At 38.1% G+C, this 27,787-nt stretch overlaps 1 protein-coding gene across 10 annotated transcripts in view; it reads left to right on the forward strand.

Annotated features, from left to right (window-relative positions):
• PRPF4B (pre-mRNA processing factor 4B) overlaps positions 1-27,787 on the forward strand; it is a 51,843-nt gene that overhangs the window by 19,936 nt on the left and 4,120 nt on the right. For all 10 annotated transcript variants that reach the window (XM_050939882.1, XM_050939889.1, XM_050939883.1 and 7 more), the window contains exons 4-14: positions 326-481; positions 6,648-6,729; positions 8,334-8,544; positions 12,948-13,021; positions 16,075-16,165; positions 16,883-17,030; positions 18,085-18,222; positions 19,157-19,310; positions 24,847-24,961; positions 25,536-25,687; positions 26,299-26,385. In XM_050939882.1, the coding sequence (XP_050795839.1) occupies positions 326-481; positions 6,648-6,729; positions 8,334-8,544; positions 12,948-13,021; positions 16,075-16,165; positions 16,883-17,030; positions 18,085-18,222; positions 19,157-19,310; positions 24,847-24,961; positions 25,536-25,687; positions 26,299-26,385 (1,408 nt within the window). The remainder of the gene's footprint in view (positions 1-325; positions 482-6,647; positions 6,730-8,333; positions 8,545-12,947; positions 13,022-16,074; positions 16,166-16,882; positions 17,031-18,084; positions 18,223-19,156; positions 19,311-24,846; positions 24,962-25,535; positions 25,688-26,298; positions 26,386-27,787) is intronic.

Consider the following 27,787-nt stretch of genomic DNA (forward strand, 5'->3'; position numbering starts at 1 on the left):
AATACAGGTCCATTATTCAAATTGGATAGAAAAAAAATTAAATATTTTATTATCTCAATCATAACAGCTCTGTCATGCATATATCCTCCCTGCCCCCAAAAGTTATACATTAGCACATTCTTTCACTCATCTTAGCCTCTTTTAGAATAATGTTAGTTTCATTGTTAAAGCTTACTATTGTAAAGGGTTGTTTGGTGTGCCTATTTATATATTTCAATATCAACTAAATATTATTTGGCCATAAATCAACACTAAACTAATCATAAGCAAATTAAATCATATACTGTTTTTCCCTGTCTTCCTGTTTTTTTCTTCTGTTCAACAGGGATAGAGGTCGGAGGAGTAGATCTCGGCTTCGGAGGAGGTCTAGGTCACGGGGTGGTCGTAGACGTAGGAGTAGAAGCAAAGTTAAGGAAGATAAATTTAAAGGAAGTCTTTCTGAAGGCATGAAAGCTGAGCAGGAATCCTCATCAGATGAGAAGTAAGAATGAATTTCTAATATTTCCTAACAAGTAAAAATTTGGTTCCATTAATGGGGAGAATTAATTATTGAAAGCTTTGTATTGTGTCCATTTAAGCAAAACCAGTGTAATGACCTATTCTTTCATGTTAGCCAAGGCCCTGACTCTTATATCATTTCAGTACTAATCTCTGTGGTAAACTGGTTTTGTGGTGATCAAAATCTTTTTGCATAATTATAGAGTGGGCAGGAGAGGGCTGTGTTCCCAATCCTGAGTTGCTCTGTATCCTGGGCAAATGACTTAGGCTTTGTCTACAGTAGAGACCTTACAGCAGCACAGCTCCCATGTAGCCACTCTGTGACAGGGGAGAGCTCTCCCGTTGGCATAATTAAACCACCCCCAACAAGTGGCAGTAGCTATGTCAGAGGGAGAGCATCTCCCATCAACATAGTGTAGTCCATACTGGCACTTTTGTTGGTGAAACTTATGTCAGTCAGGGTGTATTTTTTCACACACCTGACCGACAAAGTTTATCGGCAAAAGTGCTTGTGTAGATATGGCCTTAGGGCATGGCTACACTTGCAGATGTAGAGCGCTTTGAGTTAAACCAGCCTTCGTAGAGCGCAGTAGGTAAAGTGCTGCAGTCTGTCCACACTGACAGCTTCAAGTGCACTGCCGTGGCCACATTTGCGGCACTTGCAGCGGCATTGGGAGTGGTTCATTATGGGTAGCTATTGCAGCATTCAGGTGACTACAGTGTGCTTTTAAAATGGCACGGTGGGGTGGAGTGTGACAGGGAGTGTGTTGTGTGTATGTAGGGGGAGAGAGAGTGGGTTTTTGGGGGGCTAAGAGCATATCAGCATGCTGTCTTGTAAGTTCAGACAGCAGCAGACCTCCTCTTCCCACTCCCCCTCTCTCTCACACAGCATTGCACAGTAATGGCTTGCATGCCGGCTGTCATAAACAGAGCTTTGAAAGGGCATTTCCACATTCCTACAGGAGTTCAAAACAATGACAAGAGTAGCCACTTGACTTAAGGGGATTAGGGCACGTTTCCAGAGGCTGAAGTTGAGTATTGATAAATGCAAAGTAATGCACATTGGAAAACGTTATCCCAGCTATATCTACAAAATGATGGGGTCTACATTTACCGTTACTACTCAAGAAAGAGATCTTGAAGTCATTATGGATAGTTCTCTGAAAGCATCTGCTCAGTGTGCAGCAGTCAAAAAAGCTAACAGAATGTTAGGAACCATTGGGAAAGTGATAGATAATAAGACAGAAGATATCATAATACCACTATATATATCCATGATATTCCCATTATATGCATCCATGATGTGCTGTATGCAGTTCTGGTTGGGAAAAGGTACAGAGAAGGGCAACAAAATGATTAAGGGTATGGAACAGCTTCTATTTGAGGAAAGATTAATAAGACTGGGACTGTTCAGCTTGGAAAAGAGATGAGTATGGGGGGGATAGGATAGAGGTCTGTACAATCATAAATGGACAAAGTGGATAAAGAAGTATTATTTATCCCTTCACCTGAAACAAGAACCCGGGGTCACCCAATGAAATTAATAGGCAGCAGGTTTAAAGCAAAAGGAAATACTTCTTCACACAACACACAGTTGCCAAGGGATGTTGTGAAGGCCAAAATAATGACATGGTTCAAAAAAGAGGTAAGTTCATGGAGGATAGGTCCATCAGTGGCTGTTAGCCACAGTGGTCTGGGATGGAAACCCATTCTCTGGGTGCCCCTACCTTCTGACTGTGAAAAGCTCGGAGAGAATGATGGGATGGATCACTCAATGACTCCCTGTTCTGTTCATTCCCTCTGAAGTACCTGGCATTGGCCACTGTCAGAAGACAGGATGCTGGGCTAGATGGATGGTTGGTCTGACCCATTATGGCTGATCTTATGTTATTAAGAAAGATGAATTCAAACTGGAACAGGTGCAGAGAAGGGCTAGTAGGGTGATAAGGGAAATGGAGAACTAATTTTACAAGAGGAGACTAAAAGAGCTTGGTTTGTTAGGCTAGAAAATGAAGACTTAGTGGGGATACGATTGCGCTGTGTAAATATATTGGAGCTAAATGTCACAGAGGGAGAACAGCTATTTATGCTAAATGACAATATTGATGCAAATACAAATGGGTGTAAATTGATCATGAATGAATTTAGGCTGGAAATTAGAGGAAGGTTTCTAACCATCAGCGGAGTCATGTTCTGGACAGCCTTCCAGTAATAGCGGGAGCAAACAACCTAACTAGTTTTAAGGTGAATCTTGATAAATTTGGGATTAATGGGATTATGTGATGTGATTGCCTCTGAGAGGAGGGCATTGTACTCAGTGATGCAGGGAGTCCCTTCCAGCCCTATGTATAACATGATAGCAGATAGGTGGGCAGCAGACACCACCAATTTGGTGAACTTAATATACCCTCTCTACACACGTGCACATCATACATCATTTGAAAGCTTATTATGTCTAGTTTAAAATGAGAGATAATGTGGAATTGTCCAGGACTGTTGTTACCATAGAAATGGGGCTGGAGGGGGCGGGGGAGAGAAGAGGAAAGATAAACAGTAGCTTGATAAATAGGTTAAAATGACCACTTTGAAATATTTATATTCATTTCTATTAGTTTAATGACTGTGTATTATTTCAAGATGGAATGCTGGATTTTTTTGTGATCTAAAGTATCACAACCACAATCTAAAGGGTAAATCAGATTCTGATAATACATTTGTACAGGTATCATTGAAATGTAATAGCACTACTTAAATTTCTAGTCAACATCATTAGCACCTTGTTCATCATTGTGATCTCTATTGAGAATGCATGGGTTGCCACCGTTTTCATTGCCTGGCCCTTGGCATGTACACAGTTCTGTGCAGGGAAGATTGTTCTGGCTACAGACATAGTTGATAGTGCAGCAATCCCTATTGGTACAGATGCAGATAAGGACTTGTAGGAGCTCTGATACCATTGGACTCTTGAAGAATACAGGAAGTAGTTCGTCATCCACATTTTTCCATCCATGTTGCAATAGTGATCCAATATCTGGTGTCTTGTATTGTGTATGAAAACAGCTAAATCTTTGTTTGTCAAGATGTTCTTTTTACATGCTCTTCCAGACTGTCCTCACATGGTGAGAGTTTGAGCAAGTGACTTGCCATTTTTGGTGGCTAGATTGAGGTGCAAGAAATTCAGGTCTCTGTGGGTCTCTGTTTCTTTCTTGCTTTGGTCATATAGCACTGCTGCCAGTTTCCTTGCCACAGAAATTGCAGGTTATCTGTCTCCCAATTTTGGAAAGATCTCTGAAGCAGTAAGCGCCTTTTGTTTTGACAACATTTAACACAGATTTTCTTCCTCCAGTACCAAATACTGTCACATCCTGTTAATGTGTCTACAACCACAATTATGTTGCAGAAGTCAGGACAGGAATGCACACGTATGAAGCAACATTTGACAGTTGTGCTGGTAATGGTCCCTGTTTCAATCCACATGTTAGCTGTATTCTATTTTTGGAAAGTAGTGTACAGCAAGGACTAAAACATCTGTACCAGGTGACCTAATTACTGTGGTTCCTTTGACACTAAAAATATATATACACTGCAGTGTAAGCCCAGGGTTTGAACTGAGGTGCAAACCTAACCCCATTTCTGTCTACACACAAATTGCACTAACCCATGGCCTGGTCCCAGACCCCAGGGGAGTGGAGAGTCCAAGCCTGAGTCAAACTGGGACCTAGGGTTCAAGTCCTATTGGTTTGCAGTGCAGGTGTGGCCCCACTAGACTCATGCTCTGGGAGGCTGCCAAAAGAATCTCTAGGGCCAACTTTTTGTTTTCTGGACAGTCAAGTTTTCCCACACATCACCAAGAATTAAGAGGTAGAGCGGCCACATTTTGGGAGGGTGCTTGGAAGTCTGGAAAATGTGTGGTTGGACTTTGCACCACAATAATGCAGTGTAGATGTTGGAGCTCCAGGTTGGGGTGCAGGGTTCAGCAATTCCTAATCTGGGGTTACGATTGAGTGTTAGATGCTCAGGCCCTAGATTAACAAATCCAGGGTCTGCTAACTTGAGTTCTATTAACCCTGGGTTTATATTGCAATGTATACATATTCCAAGCCCCAAAGCCATATTGCCACGTACAGGATGCAGAAGCATCCTTGTGTCTGCTTCCTCGTGAGTACTGTACAAGTCTTGGGCGTTTTTCAACACCTCTACTGGTGATGGACTTTGCTACTTCACCTTTGGAAAAGCCCCCAACAGGGAGTATTTGTGTTGGGTGTACTCCTACACTCTCATGAGCATTTTGAATGATATTCATAGAGGAATTTTACAGGTGACTGGCTGTTGGATCCCGTATTTAGAAACTTTTTCCATGGAGGTACAGGATGTCCACTAATCACCTGGTATTTCTTGGCATCCAACCTTAGATCCTGTCTGACGCTGTCTTTCTGTAGTTTTCACAGAGTTATTGTCATCTCTCTCAAAGACTTTGATTATAGAATTAGGACCTGCCTCAAGTACCTAGCATCCAATTAATCAGATGTGTGGAATTTGTCTCCAGCCATTATTTGTTTCACAGCCAGGACATCTCTGATGTACACCGTGGTTTCTTTGTTGGATGCTGTTAGCTGATGGATTCTTTTAGGTTGAGCTTCCAGCTGTTACCCTAATTCAGCTTTGTCTGTTCTTATGTTTCCATCAGCATGGAAGAGGGACATAGGCCCAGGTTCTTATTTGGTGAAGAACAGTTAGTGTTGAAATATCATCTGTGCATCTTGCTAAGGAGAGGACTCTTCAGAAAACAATTTCTGGACTGATCACGGCTGTTGTTGTCCCTCCCTTGCCAGATGTAAACTTTGCCTGCTTGTCCATGTCAGCAAATGTTTTGATGCCAGATTTCTTGACCAGGCTGAAAAAGCTGCATGTCCCATCAGAATCACAGATCTCTCCATTTGTTCTTCACCACCCTTTGCTATTCTCAGTAGAGACTCTTGAACATCTCATGTTACATGCAGTCCAGTAGATATGTTGATAAGTGCCTCTAGATGTGAGTCAGGGTCAAGTAGGTTTGTCATATTGTTGATGACATGGTTGGTAAGAGCTGTAACATGCTCTTCGTCCCTCTTCAGTGCAGAGGCAAGGAGTTGTTTGTGGACTTTGTCTTCACTACTACTTGTTAGGCCACTTCTTTCTCTCATAGCTTTTGCATATTCATAATATGAAACTGTATATTGTCATCTATAACACTAATCTGACCTGTGCCAAAGTGTCACTGAATTAAAAAAACTAGTTTCTGGAATATTCAAAGACTTGTACTACATGCATAGGCAGTACAAATTAAAACATTCTACCAGGCACATTAGATGCTTCATCATATGTAAAAAAGCTTACAAATGGAGAAGAATTACGTTAGGAATTTGCATACATTTATATCTATTCACTATGTAGTACAAATTAGGGACATTCAATCTACCACTACAAGTGCACAACCTTCATCATTTCTGAAAAAAATAATGCTTCCCCAGGCAAAACCAATAAAATCTTTTTAATACATTGTCATTTGGTAGCTGTGATTAAAAGGATATTATAAGATATCCGTTAAGTTATTATAATTAACGTACACATTAAAAATTGTAGTCCTAGTCATGTTGTAGTATTTCTGGAATTGAGCAAAAAATGGCTTTCGTTTTGGATACCATTGTTTCACCTCACCTATAGGTTTACGGCACCACTTGACAGCTCCACATTGTACCTCACCTAAGTGTGTATACAGTAAGTTTTCAAATCATATATGATGTGGGTATATGTAAGGAGGGTACATTAAACTCCAAAAATATGGCTGTTTTTGGAGAATTGCCACACACTGAAGAGCATACGTTTTCTCATAAAGGAGGTTCAGAAAACTAATTTGGGCATTTCCTTTGCTTTGCCTCAGACAGCTGAACCTGTAGTAAGACTACAGAGGAGTGAAGTTTATAGTTGTTCGTATGCTTCAAAAGAATCTGTGTTCTTGTTTCCAAATATTTTGAGGCGAAGAGTTGTGTAATTACTCTTAATTTCAGATTGTAAACTCTCTGGGGCAGGGACTACATCTTTTCTAAGTTCTGTAAAGAACCATATATTTTTATGGTGCTATACAAATATTAATAATTAATGATTCACAGCCTTGAAGACTTTGATGTAGAAGAAGAAGATGAAGAAGCCCTGATAGAGCAGCGAAGACTGCAGAGACAAGCAATTGTTCAGGTATGCGACTGTATTAAAATCCTCAGACTACTGACCTTGTCTGTGCATGTAGAGTAAAAACCATTTTTGTCTTACTATTTCTTTTAAAATAAGATTGGAGACAGTGACATTTTTCAAGTGGACACTTAACGTTAATAAAGCTAAGGCTGTCACAAGCTGTCACTCATTTTTCAATGTGGTTGTAAAAATATTGTCTGCGTTGAAACTTAAATTTTTGGCACAACAACATTTTTTAAAAACTTAAGCAACCTACACCAAATGAGTCATTTTTGTGACAGTTGGCTTTTTTTAGATTTTTGTGTAACTTAAAGGACTATAAAATTATGTAATAATTGCATCAAAGGATAAATCATACATTTGTCTTCACTGGTATATTGCTGATACCACAATGACAGTAGAGTGGAGGTTAAGGCTCAGAAATATTGATTGTAATCTGATCAGTCAGTTTCATTTGAAATGAAAGGTTTATCATCTATGTAAGCATTCAGAAAGCTGAGCAAAATTGGTGTGATTTTTTGCCTATTGTGAAACTGTTAGGTATTGTGTATGCAATTATCTGATATTCTTAGCATACTATTGTTTACATTTTAAACCCTTAAAATAAGCAATGATGACAATAGTGCTTAATAATAATAAATAATGTTACCATCCTGTGTGGTTACATGTAAAGATGCACTGGTGGTACCTGAGAAATGTTACTGGCCAAACCCCCCAAATCAGAGAAAACGGAGTAAAAATACCTTTCACCATACTCAAAGGATCACTCAACTCAGATTCTCATGGCCCACCAAGGGAAGCAAATTCCAAAAGTCAGTGCCCTTAACTGAAAGAGCCCTGCTGCTAATGTTGGAGGGTATAACCTCAGGATCTGACACCAAGATCCTCCTAAATTGTTTTTAACTTCTGGGACAGGGCATAGAATACAAGGAAATCAGTCAAATAATTGGGCTTCATATTATTCAGAGCAGCAAAAATAATTTATAAAATTTTATCTTTGTGATACATTTTTATACAAGCACTGAATAACTTAAGATGAATACAGGTAACTAACTGAGATCCTCCAATTCAAATACTAAAATTTCAAATAACACTTGAGATTTCTACGCTTTCAAACTAATATGGAATAGTAAATATTTAGGTTGCGAGACTCAAAGCTCTTGTTTTTTCCTTGAAGCATGAGTTCACTTCTTATAAGTCAGAATATTAATAATAGACTTCTCAATGCTGCCGTTTTGCCGCACATGGTCAAGTGCTATCCTTCTTGCCTTGCTTTCTTCACCAGTAAATCAGTTGTTACAAAGGTTTTATCAATAAATCTAAAAGTCTAAAAAGGTATTTTTGAAGTATTATAAATCAAACTTGAAGATTTGGACTATAAAGTCTTGTCTCGGTATATTTTGACAAGACATGTTTCTTTCTGTATCTCACAACTAGCATGCTGCACAATTTTATTAGTGTTTCAGATAATGTATAAAGAAAAGATACAGATTAAGCTCTAGAATGAGTCAGTTAGATTGAAGAAAACGTATGCCCCAAAATACACAATAGAATTAGATTGGGATAAGTCGTGATGCTTGGAATAACTTTATAAAGTTTCTTTGCAGAAATACAAGTACCTGACTGAAGACAGTAATATGTCTGTGCCATCTGAACCAAGCAGTCCTCAGAGCAGCACACGTAGTCGTTCAAATTCACCAGATGACATTCTAGAACGTGTAGCTGCTGATGTTAAAGAGTATGAACGGGAAAACGTTGATACATTTGAGGCCTCTGTAAAAGCCAAACACAACCTCATGACAGTTGAACAGAATAATGGTAAGAATCTGAAATTTCATTATGCAATTTGAAATGAAATGCCTAATCTGCTTTGCAGGCATATTTTTTTCAGATTTCTTAATATCATAATTTCAGACTTGTGAAGAAAGTTAATTCTTAGACAGTGTTGAAAATTTCTCCCCAGAAAGTTATAGAATGGAACTGTTAAAATAAAATACTTTCTCAGGGATGGTGGTGTGAATGTGAGAGTTTGTTTTCAGAGTTCCTAATTACCAGTTAAGCAGACAGTGCTGCAAATTAGGAAGAATAGACATTAATGCCTTCCTTTATATTTAAGAAGGAACTGTCGATTTAGTTTAGTTTAATATATTTTTAAATCTCCATGATATGTGACACTTCCTTGGAAGATCACAAATTGTTTTTCTGCTGATTTTTTTTTTTTCCCTTTTCTGTTTGGCAAACCTTGACTTATTTTCATCTTAGTCATTGTCATCGAGGAATGTGCACAGAACTGTGAATGTTTTAATTGCTGCCACAAAGCCAGAAGAAACTTGTGCTTTGCTACACAAAAAATGGCTTTTATGGGTGGAAGGATTTGTTTTGTTCCCAAAAAAATTCATAGCAAAATAATGTTGGCTTTAAAATAATATAAGAACATAAGAATGGTCCAACTGGGTAATACCAAAGGTCTGTCTAGCCCAGTATCCTGTCTTCCGACAGCGGCCAGTGCCAGCCAGGTGCCCCAGGGGTAATGAACAAAACAGGTAATCATCAAGTGATCTGTCCCCTGTTGCTCATTCCCAGCTTCTGGCAGACAAAGGCTAGAGACACCATTCCTGCCCATCCTGGCTAATAGCCGTTGATGGACCTATCCTCCATGAATTTATCTAGTTCTTTTTTGAACCCTGTTATGGTCTTGGCCTTCACAACATTCTCTGGCAAATAGTTCCACAGGTTGACTGTGCATTGTGTGAAGAAATATATTTTATAAATATTGTGTATATATATTTTGTAAATATAGAACCAAAGCTTGCCGTGCCTGCTTCAGCAAGAGAAACAAAGAACACCTATGTGGTGCAGCCTGTGCTATTGAAAGTGTGTTACTCCTGGAGGAATTCTGCACCACTGCGCACATACAGAATTCATGTCCTCCGCAGATTTCTTTGCTTCACCACAGAAAAATTACTTCTGATAGGGAAGCAAAGGGAAACTGCAAGAGCAGCCACATGCCCCTCATCAGCAGCACGGGCTTGTCATTTCAGGCACCTGGAGCAGCTGGTAGAGAGGTAAATCACTGCAGGGGGCCAGGGCTTGGTTGGTGACATCCTGGGTGGTGACTGCTACCCTGCACACCAGGCTTAGCTGCTAGTCCTGGCTGGGCATGGGGGAGGATGGGACTTCCTCTTCCCCTGCACGGAGTGGCTGGGTGAGAGCCAGGTCAGACCCATCCCCAGGAAGCTCTGCACCCTGCCGATGCCCCACCCCACTTCTCCATGCTTCCTGCCCCCATCACTCGTTGGCCCTGGGGGGAGGGGTCACTGTATGGGGAGCTGCTCCCACATCTGCCCAACCCCGTGCATTCAGAGCCCCACTGAGCTTCATCTCTTGCATCCGGAGCCCCCCTGCACCCAGACCCCCATCACCAAGCCTCACCTTCCTGCATCCGGACTCCCACCAAGCACCTCCCCTCTGCTTCCAGACACACCACCTCTGGACACAGACTGTCCCTCGCTGAGCCTCCTGCACTCAAACCCTCACCGCAATGAGCCCTGCCATCCAGTACCTGGACCCTCTCTGCTGAGCCCCAACCATCTTCACCTGGACCCCCTGCTGAGTCCCATTCCCCCTGCACCTGGAACCCCCCCAACAAGCCCCTGTGCATTTAGACCCACCCCGCATCCAGACCCTCCATCGAGCTACCTGCACCCAGATTTCCCCACACAGAATCCTCTCATCCCACACCAGGCCCCTCCACGCTTGAATCCTGCCAGGCTTAGTCTGCCTGCTCCACAGCTGCATTGGAGGTCAGGGTTGGGCGTGCGTGCGTGCAAGACTCTGTCCCTCTCGCTTGCTACCTTGGTGCGCCTGGCACAAAGGAGCATGGCCTCGGAGTGTTTCTGGGGCAGGCTCATCCCTTGCACAGCGTCAGGATCAGATCCAGCCTCACCATTAAGTCTGTGTCCTGTGGGGGACGGATGCGTGGTGATCTCCTGTGCTCCCCCCAGCCAGTGGCCTGTGCTCCCCGCAGCCAGTGGCCTGTGCTCCCCACAGCCATGCTGGAGCCTCCACATTTATTTATTGTCAAATAAAATGTGTGGAATTTTGCAGAATTTAAATTTTTTTGGCAAAGAATTCCCTCAGGAGTAGCGTGTTAACTAGGGCTATAGAGCACACTTTGTTCTTTTGAGCAAGATCAGAGTGCAGTTCAACCTGTTATTGCATGCAGCAGTTGTACTAGCTGGTTTAGAGGCTAGGTGCACCCTCTGCCTCACAGACCGCACACCTCTTAGGGATGTATGTTATTGAGGCTGGTAGTCTAGCCTAGCGCTCCATCGAATATTCTGAAAAGATCTTGTCCTATTGTTAGTGTGTTTAGGGAGCACCCCCTCACCCCAACAAACTAGCTTCCTCCTCTTTGATATTTGTAAAAGAGGGACTAGATGGCAGAATTTAGCTCAGTCATTTCCAGCATGTAGTGCTTCCTTGCTGGTTTTATAATAGTTGATCAACAAAATATTTTTTTCTAGAGCTGTGTGCAATTCTGTCAAATATTGCTGATTGTGGTAGGGCTATATAGAAAGAATAATCTTGTCTCAACTCTGAAAAATACACCAAATCATCAGTTTGATAAATTGAAAAGCTAATATAAGAAATATATTGTGTATAAATACAGATAATAGTATTTAGAAAGCACCCTGCCAAAGCACACTTTTGTGTGCTACCTAAACAATTAAAATACTAAATAATTAAAATACAAAATGCACAATATAATAACTGAAGAAAATACAGTTAGAGAAAGTCAAAGTTAGTAGTACTTAAAATTAAAAAGCGATAAATAATTTGGTGCTAGGATTTTAGGGGTGGATATTACAATAAATAGAAACATAAAAGGAAAGCCAATTTTAAAAGATTGCCCTGCTGCTTGTCAGAGCCAAGTTTGATCTGTGTTGTGACCTCCTATGGAGGCAGTATGATCTGCCATCAGGAGATTAGCAACTGGCCAGAGTTCAAATGTAGGATGCGATATGTGCATGGGGCGAGTAGGGGACCGGGAGGGAAACTGAATGAGAAGAGGCTCAAAAAATTATATATGAAGAAAACTTGATATTGTGGATTCATCATTTTGCATAAACAGCTTTTGTATAATCTTAGTTTCATTCTCCTTTATTTCTGATGTAAATATTGTTAAAGAGTAGAAGTGTAGGGGAACACCAAATTCTGTGGAATGTAGGTAACTTTGGGACTAAAATGAAAGACATTTGAGAAGTATGGCGAAGTGCCCTCTGTCTCTTAACGGTGCTCTCTTCTTGATTAAGGGACCTACATTGGTTTCAAATGATTCCAGTCCAGTCATCTATCATAAGGAGACTGGTGGCTGTCATGTGGGCCTTGAAAGTGCAGGATTTTGGGGTGTAATGCCGGGGGAAGTGGGTTCCTCAATACTCTGGGATGCATGTAACTTACTCCAAAATATTAAAATTATTCTACTTTAATATGTTATGAAATAATTCCAGTTCTGTCTTCATTAATATGTACCCTTAATTTACATTTCTTTTACATTATCAACCCTATAAAATGTCTTTGGGACATTAAAGATGATTAAATGATGAGAAAGGGGTAATCTGGCCTGCATTTTAAAACGTTTCTTTTAAATAGAACAATTAAAAGTACAATCAGCTATTTTATCTGTCCTGTCAAGAAGATTTTTTTTTTCTGACTGCGTGAGGAAAAACTTCCAGGAAAAGAGTTTTGGGGTTTTAAAAATTTTAATAAAGTACCTCATATTATTGGCAAAAAAATTATTCTAAGTTATGCACTCAGTCTACAGGTTATCCATAGGAATGTGTGGAATACAGAATTTTTTTCCTGTTATGTGAATTGTTGGAAAACCATTACAGTTAAGTCTTCAATTGAGATATTTGCCTTTTTTTTTTAAAAAGCAAATGAAAGGTTTTAAGCTCTGTGTTGCATTTTTAAACAGGTTAATTATATAAGAGAATATACCATAAACCAACATATTATAGGAGAAATGGTAATAGAAGTGCCTGGTTGCAGTCTCATATAACTAGTAAATAAGTTTAATGCTATGTAATGTAGATTCTTAATATAGAGAAGATAACTGCTAACACACCAGAATACCTCTATTTATTTATTTATTGGTAATCTGTGCTTTTAGTTTGTTTCTTCATTTTCAAGTTGAGTAATGTAAATTTTCTTTTAAGGCTCAGCTCAGAAGAAGCTATTAGCTCCTGACATGTTCACAGAATCGGATGATATGTTTGCTGCATACTTTGATGTAGGTAATTTTAGAAGGATAATTTATACACGTTATTTGCTTGTTGCTGTGTTATTAAAGGGATACTGTCAAGTCATGTATGCCTGAATTTTGACTCACTAAAATTTGTAAAATCAGGTGGACAATATCTTCTGAAAACTTTAATAAAAGTCCATTGAGCCAGATCTCGACTTTCTTATAAGTACCATCCAGGAAATCTCTCACTGAAGTCAATGGAAGTTTTCCCTGGACAAATACTGGGGGATTTTGCCTATTTTTCATGCAAGACCTGCAGTAGTTATTGTGCGTTGTCTTTGCAGAGGAAGCGCAAAGTAATATAAGAAAAAACAAAAAAGTTACTCCCAGAATTTGTACAAAAATGTCATAAACAGGACTGTAAGTTTGTCGTCATAATTGGAAAATGCAGTGGGCATCGTGGTAAGTGTCACACCTCAAAAAAAGGGTGACAGGATTGTTAGTCACAGACCGGTTTTATAGTTACAACATTGCCTTTGGAAAGATGCTGTAGGATTTAGTTAATCTACAATTACTTGGTGGTTCTTATAGGTTCAGTATGCTTTATTTTCTCAAAATCTTCATGACATATTTTAGGTGGCACTTAGCATTGTACCTCCTTTCATGTATGCTGTTGTCTTGGACTACCCTAGTGGTTTAGTATTTGAAAGGGGAGAGATGTGCCTCTGTAACAGGGCAGGCTCCTCTCCTAACCTGAGATCCCCCACAATGTTTGATGCTTTCTGTTGTTTAGCACCACAAAAAGAACAGGAGTACTTGTGGCACCTTAGAGACTAACAAATATATTTGAGCATAAGCTTCCGTGGGCTACAACCCACTTCATCAGATGCATAGAATGGAACATAGAGTAAGGAAATATATATACATACAGAACATGAAAAGGTGGAAATAGCCATATCAACTCTAAGAGGCTAATTAATTAATATGAGCAAATATCAGCAGGAGAAAAAGAACTTTTGTAGTGATAATCAAGGTGGCCCGTTCCAGACAGTTGACAAGAGGTGTGAGGATACTTAACATGGGGAAATAGATTCAATCTGTGTAATGACTCAGCAATTTTGCAACAGAAAAGCTTCAGAAACAGACTCCAACAAGAAACTGCTGAACTTGAATTAATATGCAAACTAGATACCATTAACGTGGGCTTGAATAGAGACTGGGAATGGCTACAAAAGTTTTTTCTCCTGCTGATATTTGCTCATATTAATTAATTGTCAACTGTCTGGAATGAGACATCTTGATTATCACCCTAAAAGTTTTTTTTCTCTTGCTGATAATTGCTAATATTAATTAATTAGCCTCTTAGAGTTGATATGGCTACTTCCACCTTTTCATGTTCTGTATGTATATATATCTCCATATTCTGTGTTCCATTCTATGCATCTGAAGAAGTGAGCTGTAGCGCACAAAAGCTTTTGCTCAAATACATTTGTTAGTCTCTAAGGTGCCACAAGTACTCCTGTTCTTTTTGTGGATACAGACTAACATGGCTGCTACTATGAAACCTGTTAGCACCACTGTGAATTTTATTTATATTACCTCCACAAAACTGCCATCATGATCCTGTGTATCAAATGTGTCTACAGTTTTCTCCTGTCCTTAGCCCTTTCTCCAGGGGAAGAGAGAGAAAGATATCTGACCACACTGATCTTACGTCCTCTGGGCTCTGCTAGCTGCCGCCTCTTTCACTTATTTTTTTCCAGTGCTTTTTAACTGTCCTCTCAACTAATGGGATAATTAGCTTCTTAGCTCATGAGTTTCTCCACTCCCCAAGTCTGATCAAATAATTAAATATGCCACTCCTCCCTTTGGGAGGCGTGGCAGCCAATTACTGCTTAACTTACCCTCCCAGCACTCTGTCACAGCCTCCCATATAGCAAACATCAGTTAGTCCTTAGTGTTTTCATTTCTGCACTATTTTCACTGAATAATTGAAATACATACATGCAATCTAGTGGGATCTTTGGGACTTGGAAAGCATGTGTGCATGTACATTCAATGACCTGCTTATTTACATGCAAACATCCCAAAATGTGTTAAGGATGGATTTTTCTTTTAAGGAAACAAAACCTAAAAATCATGGAATTAATTATTCTTACCAAATGTAATTCTTTAATTATAACTGATGTCACCACAAACAAAGGCATAACAAAAAGCCACTGTAGTGGCACTCCATTAACAACAAAGGAAAACCCTTTAAAATGGAAAAAAAGGTAAAATTGTTGGGAAAATATTTTTATTTTCAAGCTTTTACAACCATGATGTAAACAACAGAGATAAAGAATAAAAAATAGAAAAGTACTTGATATTGTTCCATTTAAAACAGTTTATAAATGGTTGACAGTTTGTGGAAGGGAAATGCTTATCACTTAATTGAAAGTGCTTTTTTAGTTTTGTATATACTTTTTACATTTGTCATGCTGATATTGATGGCTATATATTGCTTGTAGTTGTCTCTTGCTAATTCACAGTATTGATAGTAATATCCATTAGGAATGATTAATTTATTCTGTGAAGTAAGAAGCAATTTCACAAAAAAATTCAAGCATATCACCACCTCAGGATATCCTTTTCTAATTTTGACAATTATATTTTAGTTTTATTTATAATCAATAATTTACTAATAAATTTATTGTAGTATTTTAGGTAAAAATATTGAACTCTAAATAATATGACCCCATAGTATTTTGCTTTTAAAACTTCCCAAGAAGCTGAGGGAGAGAGACCACAAATCTACTAGAAGCGTACATTAATGATTTACTAAATTTTACTTATGGTAGCAATGAAAGCTCTACATATCTGTACTATTTCGTAGTAGTTCTATTGATTTTTATCTCATAATTCTCATACATTGATGCTTAAAGGATATTTTGTCAATTTATTATTTGAACTGTAGAAATAGAAGAATATTGGTTAGGAATGAGATGATAACTGAATGGACTTCTAGTTTTCATAAGCAAGTGTAATGAAAAATCACAGTTATATGCAAAAATGTATTTTGAATATAACAGAAAAGCTAATTCTCTGCTTTATTTCAGAGTGCTCGTCTTAGGGCTGCTGGTTTTGGAAAAGACTTCAAAGAAAACCCCAATCTCAGGGATAACTGGACTGATGCAGAAGGCTATTATCGTAAGTATTTTTTGCTAACTTAATTTATATTGTTGTCTAAAATAGGGTTGCTAAATGTAAAAGCACCTTATTAAAAAGATTTGCAAAATTATTTTGAAATTGCATACCACAGTGCCATCACTTAAAGTGTGGCTCACCCAAAGCAGCTGCATGTTCCTGCACTATAGTGCTCTGTCAAACTGCTCACAGGTGTGTCACAGAATCTAACAGTCAAAGTAAAATGAAAACCTATCCAAAGTTATTTACAGCCATGAGATCTCCCTCCAGAAGGAAGGGTTACGTCAGCACGTTTGCCATGATCTGAAACCAAGAAAAACAGCATGCAAAGAACCTTGATGCCCATCGTGCTGTAGTTGTCACCCAGGACTCAGAATGGAAGCGCTTCAGTGAGCACATTTCTTCACTACTCAATGTTAAACTCAGCAGCAGTTAATAAAGGCCAACAGAAACGTTTCTTGTAATGGGATGAAATGGGCATGCAGCTTCTAATATTGTTTATGAAAAGATTCCTGACCAAAGGAAGCACAGTTTCAGTTCCCCACAATTTCCGCAAACCTAGCTACAAAGCCCTGTAGACTTGACACAATAATAAGTGACTGCACTGTGTATCTTTGTTTCTTTCAGAACTATACAGAAAAGTTTCTTTTTGTGAGTTATTCTACTTGTGTGTACTTAGCTCAGAATTTATCTTATTTCCCTCTTCATTTTCTTTCCTAGGTGTTAACATAGGTGAAGTTCTAGATAAACGTTACAATGTTTATGGTTACACTGGCCAGGGAGTTTTCAGTAACGTAGTGCGAGCCAGAGATATGGCCAGAGCAAACCAAGAAGTGGCAGTCAAAATAATCAGGAACAATGAACTTATGTAAGTCATGTTTTGTTAAATAGTAAAATAATGAGATTTACCGCACTAATAATGTAGTCATAAAGGTGGGGCTAATAATAATCTTATTAATTATCTGTATTGAAATTTTTTTCTAGAAAATCTTCCAGTACTTGGTTTTATTCCCACTTGATGTTTCAAGTGAAATAATCTTAGGTCTATCATAGTCAATAGCAATCAACATCCAATTGATTACTATACCTAATTATACATTTTAATGAATATTTGGTAGCAGAGGAGTAAGACTCTGCCTATGTGGAAAGAAAATTATTTATAGCTCTTTTGAGACCTAGAGTCCCTTGTTGAGTAGTGTAAATGTTACAGTAAACAGTATTATCCAGTCTAATTGCAATACTGTGAATTTAAAGTTCACTGCTTGTGTCATTTCCTTTCCTTTCTCCATGAAGAGGATTTCCAATGTAAACCTCCCCTATCTATTTTAACTAGGGGTTTTCAAATGTCTTATTTTGTTATTCCATTAATTAAAATAAGTGATTGTACTGAATCAAGACTCTTAAAAATTCTCTAAAATAAAATAGTGACAGTGGTACTTTGATGAACTCACAGATTATATTTAAATGTGAATCTGGATGTGAATTTAAATAATATTAAGTGAACTCTCTATATCATGTGCAACCCATTCAGCAAAAGATTTGCTAATAAGTATAGTACAGTTTGTTAAATAGATACTGGATTGATTTTTATTTAATTTATTTATTTTAAACAGCAGCTCTCTCAAAACCCAGTATTGAGTCAAACCTCACAACTCTGTGTGGTAGGATGAAATCTTACCTCCATTTTACATATGGGAGAAGGCAAAGAGGGGTTTTATATGGACATATGAAACACAAAAAGGTCAAGTCATTTGCCAAAGACAATAGATGTTGAGACTAAAACCTAGATCTTTTGACTATTAGGGCTGTGTTAAACATAAGACTGTTACTGCCTTCCTAACATTTTGAGAGCCAGTCAACTTAATGCTCATGTTGAATGTCATGTGTAGAATTTCAATAAGTATGTATTTCTTTGTTTTTAGGCAAAAAACTGGTCTCAAAGAACTGGAATTTTTGAAGAAGCTCAATGATGCAGATCCTGATGACAAATTTCATTGTCTACGATTGTTCAGACATTTTTATCACAAACAGCACCTCTGTCTCGTATTTGAACCACTCAGGTAAAATGAATATGTACTAAACTGTGTATAAAAATGAAAGTAGATTTAAGTGCATTTTAATCTTTTTTACTCTTAACTTGAAAAATTTCTTTACATTTGGACTTCTTTTACATTCTGCTCTTAATATGTCAGTAAACTTACTTAAGGCAATCAGTTCAAAAAACATTTCACAGAACAGAGGAGTACCACACTATTTTAATCTAATTAAAATGACAATGTCAGGATGACATCTGGTCCATTACAATAACATGAATTAAAAATAGTTTGTTAGTATTCCTGCCCTGAGTCGTCCTAACAATTGACAATTCTTTTTACCACTATATTTTTCTTTCCTAATATTCATAATTTCTTCTTCATCTGGAATGGTTTCAGAGGTTCAGAATGCATCATTACATTTGCTAAGTATTATTTGGGAACATGCTACCTGGGTATACAACCACGTAGGATACATTCAGAGATTGTCCTTTTGCTCTGCTAGTTTTATAAACATTAGCCAATCTGTTGCCTATGCCAACAACCAACATGACCACCTCAACTTCTGTGTTTCTTCTTCACAAGTCCCAGTCTTATCAATGTTTTCCAGCCCTATTTTGCCCCTTGAGAAAATTTACACAAAGACCATATAGCTGTTGAGAAACTATCATAGTTTTTACACATGAGACCTTCAGTGAATCCTAATGAAGTTGCTTAACTGTTAGATAAGCACAGTCATGTCAGTAACTGTATAGCATCTCTTGCTCTGATTGGCTGAGACTTCTATTTCAGTATAAGGCCTGATGACAAGGAATCTATTTCAAGTTGGTCTGGTTTATGTGATTTTTTTTTCTGTTGCCTAAAAGAGAATTAGTTTCTGTACATTAAAATTGATGTTTAAAATATGAATATGCTATTCTTTGTTTAATATTTTTCCTATACTTTTTATATACATAAATAGTATGAATTTACGAGAAGTACTGAAAAAGTATGGAAAGGATGTCGGTCTCCACATTAAAGCTGTACGGTCCTACAGCCAGCAATTGTTCCTTGCATTAAAACTACTTAAAAGATGTAACATCCTACATGCTGATATTAAACCAGACAATATATTGGTAAGTAATATTTAACACTATAAGACAGTCTGTACAAAATACATATATGTTTGAAAAGGGTGTTATCTGAATTTTAAAGTCCAAATTTTGTCATATTTTACTCCAAAAAAAAGCTTTTCATTTTCTCATTAGGACAAATAATAAATAAGAAAATAACTGTAATTCAATCAAATATTTTCTGCTTCCAATTAAAAAACTTTTAACACTAAACATAACCTGTGATTTTATCCTTTAAACCAACACAGCAACTGCCCAGATCCCCGTTCATGTTCCACTCATACTTCTTTTTAAAAAAGGGCTTCAGTATTGCAAAGTAAGGAAGCACTCTTTCCGAGAAGAAAGATTTTGACTTCTTTTGAGATATTGGTAGCAAATGCTCCCTTTTTGTGAGGGTGCTAGCAAAGACACGTCTGCTGCAAGAACCAAACATGCTAGCTGGCATTAAGCTAATAAGCAAATAAGCTAGCTAAATTGAGAGGGTTCCTTTTGTTCGTATGAGGACAGTAAGAAGAACTCCTTAAACTCTCTTCCCTGTACCCTTGCAGCAGAGGATAGGTAAAGCGTCATGGGAGTTAAACACCAGAACGCAGGTTGCTTCTGGTTCACCTGATGTATTTGTGGGCCACGTGACAGATTCAAATACTAGAGAATCTGAGCTTTCAGTTACTTAAAAATGTAAGTTTCTAGTCGTCTTGGTTGTGAAAATAACCTAAATATGAACCTAGTGTAGGCAATGAACTGTCTTTTGAGTGTGCATCAATTTGAAACAATATCTGAGATCCATTAACTCCCTCTGTTGTCCTTCATTAATCGTATTGGGGTGTTAACTCTAAAGCAGAGGTTCTCAAACTTCATTGCACCACGACCCCCTTCTAACAAAAATTACTACACGACTCCAGGAGGGAGGACCAAAGCCTGAGCTCACCTGAGTCCCACTGCACTGGGTGCAGGGGCCAAAGCAAAAGCCCCATGACTTCAGCCCCAGGCACCAGGGTCTGTAACCTGAGCCCCGCCACCCAGGGCTGAAGCCTTTGGGCTCAGGCTTTGGGCTGGGAGTTCGGCCCTGGGCCCCAGCAAGTCTAACGCTAACCCTGGAAACCCCATGAAAACAGGGTTGCAACCCTCTTTGGGGTCCAGACTCAGTTTGAGAATTGCTGCTCTAAAGCATAAGCATGATATTTTAAATATTAACATTAACTGTTTAAGTGCTGATTACTTTAGTGGATGGAAGGGGGTGGAAGTGAAACTCACAAAGTAGGAATTTGGAATTGCTGTAGGGAAAGAAATGGAGAGGGTAGAAAGAAGGAGAATATAAGAATGGGAAGGTAGAGAAACAAAACTAAGCAAGCCACAAAGGGCAGAAAGAAGTAGTTTTAAATGTGAGCTTATTTTTTCATGGAGGGATGCTGAGTAGAACAATAAGATACTGAACAAATAATAGAGAATACCTGAAAGTTTAATAAGTAAAAACGGTATTTTACCCTTGAGCTTTATGCAAATCACTGGCTTGAGGGCCCATATATAGTCTTAAATGTATACCCTGGCCCTTTTTTTTTTAATGAGAGGGTGGGGGGAGGGGCAAATTTATATGTAGTGTATAACTCCTTTGAAGCCTCCAATAACAAATTTGGCTCGGATTCTATAAAAAACACGTTAAAAGCTGTTTTTAATAGTCAAGTTAACTTAGGCTTGGTCTGCACCAGTGGTTTTCAACCTCTTTTCATTTGCAGACCCCTCACAAATTTCAAATGGAAGTGCCAGACCCTTTGGAAACCTTAGACGTATTCTGTGAGGATCCCCTCACAGGGTCCGTGGACCACAGGTTGAAAACCACTGGTCTACACTACAAACTTTTGTTGATATTACTATGTCATTCAGAGGTGTGGAAAATCCACACCCAAGTGATGTAGTTATACCAAACTAGCCCCCAGTGTAGACAGCACAGTGTCGATGGCAGGGCTTTTCTGGTCAACATATCTACTGCCACTTAGGGAGGTGGAGTACCTATGCTGATGGGAGAAGCTCTCTCCTGTCAGCATAGGTAGCGTCTTCACTAAGCGCTAGAGCAGTGCTATAAGTGTAGACAAGCCTTAAGGCACAGCTGGTGTTAACTTGGTTCTCCCATCCCAATTCTGAAGTTTGCATGAATGGAAAATCCAGTTTGCCTAATTATCTTGTTTAATTTGACTGTTCAAAGAGATTCTTTTCTAACCTGACTCTATTATAGCTATGATATATCTCTCTCTGGCAGAACTGTTAAAATAAGTTAGCTTTTCTTAAATACATTTTTAAAAATCAAATATATTGAGTTAGAATCCCCTGAAGGAAATCTGAATTGTTCCCTTAATGTTATCTAAGGTGAGAAATCTGACTAATTTGAACTGATGGATGGCTTCCCTCTGTTCTCTTGAAAGCATCAACTAAGAGATAATTTCAGTGCTTAGAAGCATGACTTATAATAGTATTATAAAGGATTATAAAGACTTGAAATAATGAAGAGGATTAAGTTAAATGGAATAGGTCCAAAAACACCTACTCTAGCTCTCCACACAAATATCCAGAAACTAATTTAAGTGCTCAGATTGACAGGTTATATTATACATTTTAAGGTTCAATTAGGACTTTCTTCTATGTTCCCTACAAAGTTTGAGCTTGGCTTAACTGATTTGTGGTCTGTTCAACCACAGAATGAGAATAGATTTTTTTCCCTAAAATGATTATATCTCTTCTTATTAGTATAGTTGAAATAATCTGTAATAAATTTAGCAGACAATATAGTATAATTTTAACCAAATAGATGTCTGAAAAAAGTGAGCAGGCAAGATCATAAGACTTTTTCTATTTCTAAAATTTCCTATTTACTCAATGACTAAAAGAGATTTCCACCTATAACGTAGTTAAAATACTGAGTTTTAAAAATTGCCCACGAGAGTAAGAATACTGTTGTCCAAATATTTTAAAGCTAATCTTTAGACCTCGTTATGAAAAACAAAGGCTTTATGTAAGGAATCCTAAAATAAGCATTCTGTCTTTCAGTTCTTCTCCCCAAGAAGCCTTAAGTGCACTCTTTTAAAAAAGGAAATCAAACTGTGAAAGATCTTAAGGCCTCAATTCACATCCAAGTATCATTTAGAAAAAAAAAAAAGTAATGTCCTTTCATGAGTTGTCAGCAACCCCCGGACATTACAGCTTTCCTACAACTACAGCGATCCAAGCCATCAATGTGATCCTCATTTTGATAAAAGGAATTCTCCATGGCATCTAGCCATTTAGACACATGTTGGACAATATGTTCTAATAGAAAAATAAAGTTCTCACCTTTATGATGATATCTTCAGTTTATTCAGGGTCTTCTCCAGCTTTTGCAAATAATTCTGAATATAACTTGAAAAATTCTTGTATGCTCTTCCCCTTTGGTGTTTTTTGCATTAGTCATACTAGAAGTTTTGGCTCAATTTAGAACTTTGCTTTTTTCAGTGTATGAGTTAGTTTTCACTTTTCCATTCCTTCTACAAACAGAAACTACATGCACATGCAACCCTACCTCTTTTATCTTAGAAAAAATCCAGCCATCAAAAAATTCCAGAGGCAAGTGACTGTAAAGTTAAGCTCTGGAGTGCAGTGAGGTCTCACACTTAAACGTGTGTGAAAAGTACTGAAGTGTGTTGCTTTAATCTTAGCAACTGTCTGTTCAACTTGTGAAAGCTGAATAATATAACAAATAATAAAATAACATGTTTTCTGACTACTTGAACATATGTCCTACTAGAATATTTTTTCATATTAAAGATTCTAAATTTTATTACAATATATACAAAATGAATATTTATGTTCATAAACGACTTCAGCAAATGTTCTAACTTGGTATTGGCAGCATGAATTCTATTCCAAACAGTGTAAAACTTTCTAGAATATTTTTTTTTTTTTTGGCCAGTCCTTATAGTTGATTCATTTCATTTGCATATGAAGTATTTAAGACTTATTGGTGGTGTGGTAATCTAATAGAGGTTATATGTTTCCAGCTATAAGAATATTTACCCGAAAAATGACATGAACTATGTAATATTAATTAGCTAATAACTACTAATTCCAATGTGCATTGTTATTACTGACACAGAAAGTTGATGTATGAATATCAGATTTAGAGAGAGAATTTTAGCCAGCTTTCTGGTTTGGCAATAGAGCTGAGTGCTGTAGCTCATGCTATCCAGGTATGGAAGTGACTTTTGGTTGCTCTTTCCTTGGGATCATTGGAACTTGGCTGCATTGCAGAGGTGACTCGCTTGGGCTCTGAGTGGAAAATGATGTGCCTTCATTACATGAGCACCTTCTGGACTGATCTTCAGACAGGGAATGTTGTCTAGTTCTGTACAGGCTGCTACCCTGTCTAATTCTCTGGAGCAGGGATTCTCAAACTTTTTTTGGCTGGGCCTCCCTTTGAAAATATTTCAGGCTGTGATTACCCTCCCCACCCTACTCTTGGTACTGGACATAACTTTCACTGCAGATCCCTATAGAGCTAAGTAACCATACCATTCACCTCCTTACTTCTGCACTGCTGCTGGCAGCAGCAGTGCCTTTAGAGCTGGGTGGCCAGCCAGCAGCCACTGCTTTTGGCTGCCTAGCTGTGAGTCAAGGGAAAAGGTGATCTTGTGACCCCCTTCCACAGTAGCCTTGTGAACTCCTTTTGGGTCGGGACCCCCAGTTTGAGGAACTTTGCTCGAGAGAAGTCGATTGGGGAAGATTTAGCGGATCCTCAGGACCTTTTATATGGCCAACTTTTGATCAAGCCAGATATGGCAAAGAGCCATTTCTTTGACTGGGGGAAGAGTGACGAGGACTCTGCCACTATTTGAAATGTGTATTGGTTCTGTATTTGGAGGAGGTGCACTCTGAGTTTGCCTCAGCTCAGAATTCGTGTGTGTGTTTCTTTTGAAGGGGAAAGACACATTGGAATGTAAATAGTCTTCACTTATTAATCCTGCACATTGTTCGAGCTCATGAATGGCAGCCTAGGGAGCAGATTCCAGCCTTTCTTACCAGGTGTCATTCTTACTGTGTACATAAGAGAAATCTTTAAAAAAAAATGAACACACAGTTCTTTGACATATTTGTCCATGGTTTTAATTTTTTTTGTCAATCATGTTAGCTCATTGTTTTTGCTGGGCTAGTAGCGCATGCATTTGATATAAGTAGAGAGACAATATAAAGTTGGAAATGTTATTTAACGGTCTCTCAGTTTATAGACAAACTAAAATTAGTCAAATTGATCAGTAAAAATGAATTTTAAATTCAGTAGTTTTTATGACATTGTGCCATTCATTGTCATTTCCAGTTTAAGAAGATATTATAGTTTTATTAGAATACAAGGAACCAAGATAGAGTGGGAGGAATAAATATTAAAGTTAGTTAAGGGGATTATTGGATGATTTGATATTGTCTTGTTACTGGTGTATGACAGTTTATGTACTATCATAGCATCTTTGACAATCTGTGTACTGTCACTGTGCCAGTAACATTTTTATTTAATTTGCAGGTGAATGAATCTAAAACCATATTAAAGCTTTGTGATTTTGGATCAGCTTCACATGTTGCAGATAATGACATCACACCATATCTTGTCAGTAGATTTTATCGAGCTCCTGAAATTAGTAAGTTTATCTGAGGTTATTTCTCTCTGTATTTAAATTATGTAAATACTTGACTGGTAATTATCATACATGGCCGTATGTATTTGGAATATTGATGCTTCATAGATAATCTGAAAACTAAAATCAAAGATAAAGCAATAATCTTAATGTAGCCAGTCCCATGATATGTCAGTAGCAGAACACACTAGCATTTGGTGAGAGAGAGCTTGAAATGCTCATTGTTTGGTCCTAGTCAAGTAGGGATTTGGGATGTTGCAGAGGCAGAACAGACAGACTTTGCTGAGCAGAAGCTCACGTGACCTTTCCAGGGGGGTAGGCGAGAGGGAATTTCGGTTGACAGTTTTCACTATTTTTTATTTTGTGGCCAGGGCAAGTTACAGTTAAAGCCCACTGTCATGGGAAAATGGAGAGACTTTCATTTTCTTTCTTTGGTACTTTACTCTTCTTAGGAATATGAGTTTTAAGGTAGCTCCTAAATCTGGGTTTACAGTATCTGTTTACTCTTGTAGTCTTTTATGTTTATGCCTGCTTTTGTGGTATTAACTGATGTAATCAAAAAACTTTTCTGTTTCAGTTATAGGCAAAATCTATGATTATGGTATAGATATGTGGTCAGTAGGCTGCACGTTATATGAACTTTATACAGGAAAAATACTGTTTCCTGGCAAAACCAATAACCATATGCTGAAACTTGCCATGGACCTCAAAGGAAAGATGCCAAACAAGGTAAGAAATGTGTAAACTGTTTAAAATCTCATATGAAATTGCGGTAATGGGCATCATAAGGTAAACACTGAATTTGGTCTGATGTCTTAACAGCCAACAACCTTTTGACTGTAGAATTTGTATTGATTATAAATTTTATGACGTGAAAGTACATGACTTCTTTTTCATAGACTAAGTGTTAAGTGAAACCAGAAACCTCTTTTATACACTGACCTGAAAAAATAAAACACGTAAGTAAATGGAAGATAACTGTGTGTGTTACCAACTGGTTTGAGTGACATTTTATTCAGTCTAGTCTTGCCAGAAGCTGGGAATGAGTGACGGGATGGATCACTTGATGATTACCTGTTCTGTTCAGACCCTCTGAAACACCTGACATTGGCCACTGTCAGAAGACAGGATACTGAGCTGGATGGACCATCAGTCTGATTCAGTATGGCTGTTCCTATGTTCTAGTCATTTCTCACTGTTCTCTGAAAGACTGTTAAAAGTATTAAGTAATTCATATTACTGTAAGTCAGTAGATGTAATCTTCCATTAGGGTGAGTCTAAAATCTGAAGTTTTCAAGTCAAAGAACTTTACAGAACTCTTGCCCCTGTTTTATTTTCAGATGATCCGAAAAGGTGTATTCAAAGATCAACACTTTGATCAAAATCTCAACTTCATGTATATAGAAGTAGACAAAGTAACAGAAAGGGTAAGTCTTAAATGAACTAACTGAACTGTAATTTTTTAAAAAGTTGTTTAACTATAATAATGTTTCAGTTATGAAATTCAGTAATTAACGACCTAGTAATTAATGTTCTAACTAGTACCAAGATACATTGTGAAGGCTGTTGAAAATATTTTTTTTCCTGCAGAATGCAGACAGTTTATTGTGATAGGTTAAATAATGTTCTAGCAACAGGGAATTTCCCTATGGTTTTACATTTGTTTAAAAAAAAAATCTGGTTATTCTCAATCATAAACTGAGTACACTCCTTCATATAATTTAATCTTTTATAAACTTAACTTGAAATTATGAATAAATCTGAAGGCTGCTGCCTTCCTTTATTCTGTTAAAATTAGAAAATGTGCATCTCTTATGTGAAATATTTGTTATAGAATACTCCCTTAAGCCTGGTCTACACTGCAAAGTTAGGTCAACGCAAGGCAGCTTATGTCAAACTAACTATGTAAGTGTCTATGCTAGAATTTTGCTCCCATCAACATAACTGCCCCACTTTGCTGACTTTAAAACTCCATCTCCACAAGAGGCGTAGGCCTGGTCTACACTAGGAGGCGGGGTCAATGAGAGATACTTCGACTTCAGCTACTCTATTCCCGTAGCTGAAGTTGCGTATCTTATTCCGACTTACCTCCCGTCCTACCGCCGCTCGCCCTGGTGGAGTTCCGGAGTTGACGGGCTCGTGTTTGGGGGTCGATATATCACGTCTAGATGAGATGCGATATATCGATCCCCGATAAACCGATCGCTACCTGCCGATGCGGCGGATATTTAGACATACCCATAGAGTCAGTATTGATGTTAGGTTGATGCAGTGTCAATATAAACACTGTGTTGTTTACATCGACTGTTACTGGCTTTCAGAAGCCATCCCACAGTGCCCCACACTGACAATACAGTCAGTACAAGTGCTTCTGGTGAGGACATGCACCACCAACACAAGGAGCATAGTGTGGACCACAAAAACAATTAAATGACTGTGGTGGCTATATGCCGACGCAATTTAGACCAACGTAATTTTCTAGGGTAGCTATGCCCTTAGGGATTATAATGTGTACCATTGAACGTGAGAGTGCACCGTAAAAATACATCAAATTGGCAAATATAGAACATGCTTTTTCACTTAGAATTCTCAATATACTAATCCACTGAGTCTCAAATGTAGAGAAGCAGGTCTTAAATGAGATGTGCAAGAAAATGAATGCATTTGGCATAAAGCACATTTATTAGTCTTCAGTTTTCAGTATTTCTTTAAATAACTTTTACAGTAGTAAGAGTTACAACACTAAATATGTGTTGGACAGCAGTAAATTTAGGAGGAATAACAGTGGAGAGAGAGAGAGTTCTTTAACTGGAATATGTGCTGCTTATT

The sequence above is a fragment of the Gopherus flavomarginatus genome, chromosome 2, assembly GCF_025201925.1.
Source record: "Gopherus flavomarginatus isolate rGopFla2 chromosome 2, rGopFla2.mat.asm, whole genome shotgun sequence".
NCBI lineage: Eukaryota > Metazoa > Chordata > Testudines > Testudinidae > Gopherus > Gopherus flavomarginatus.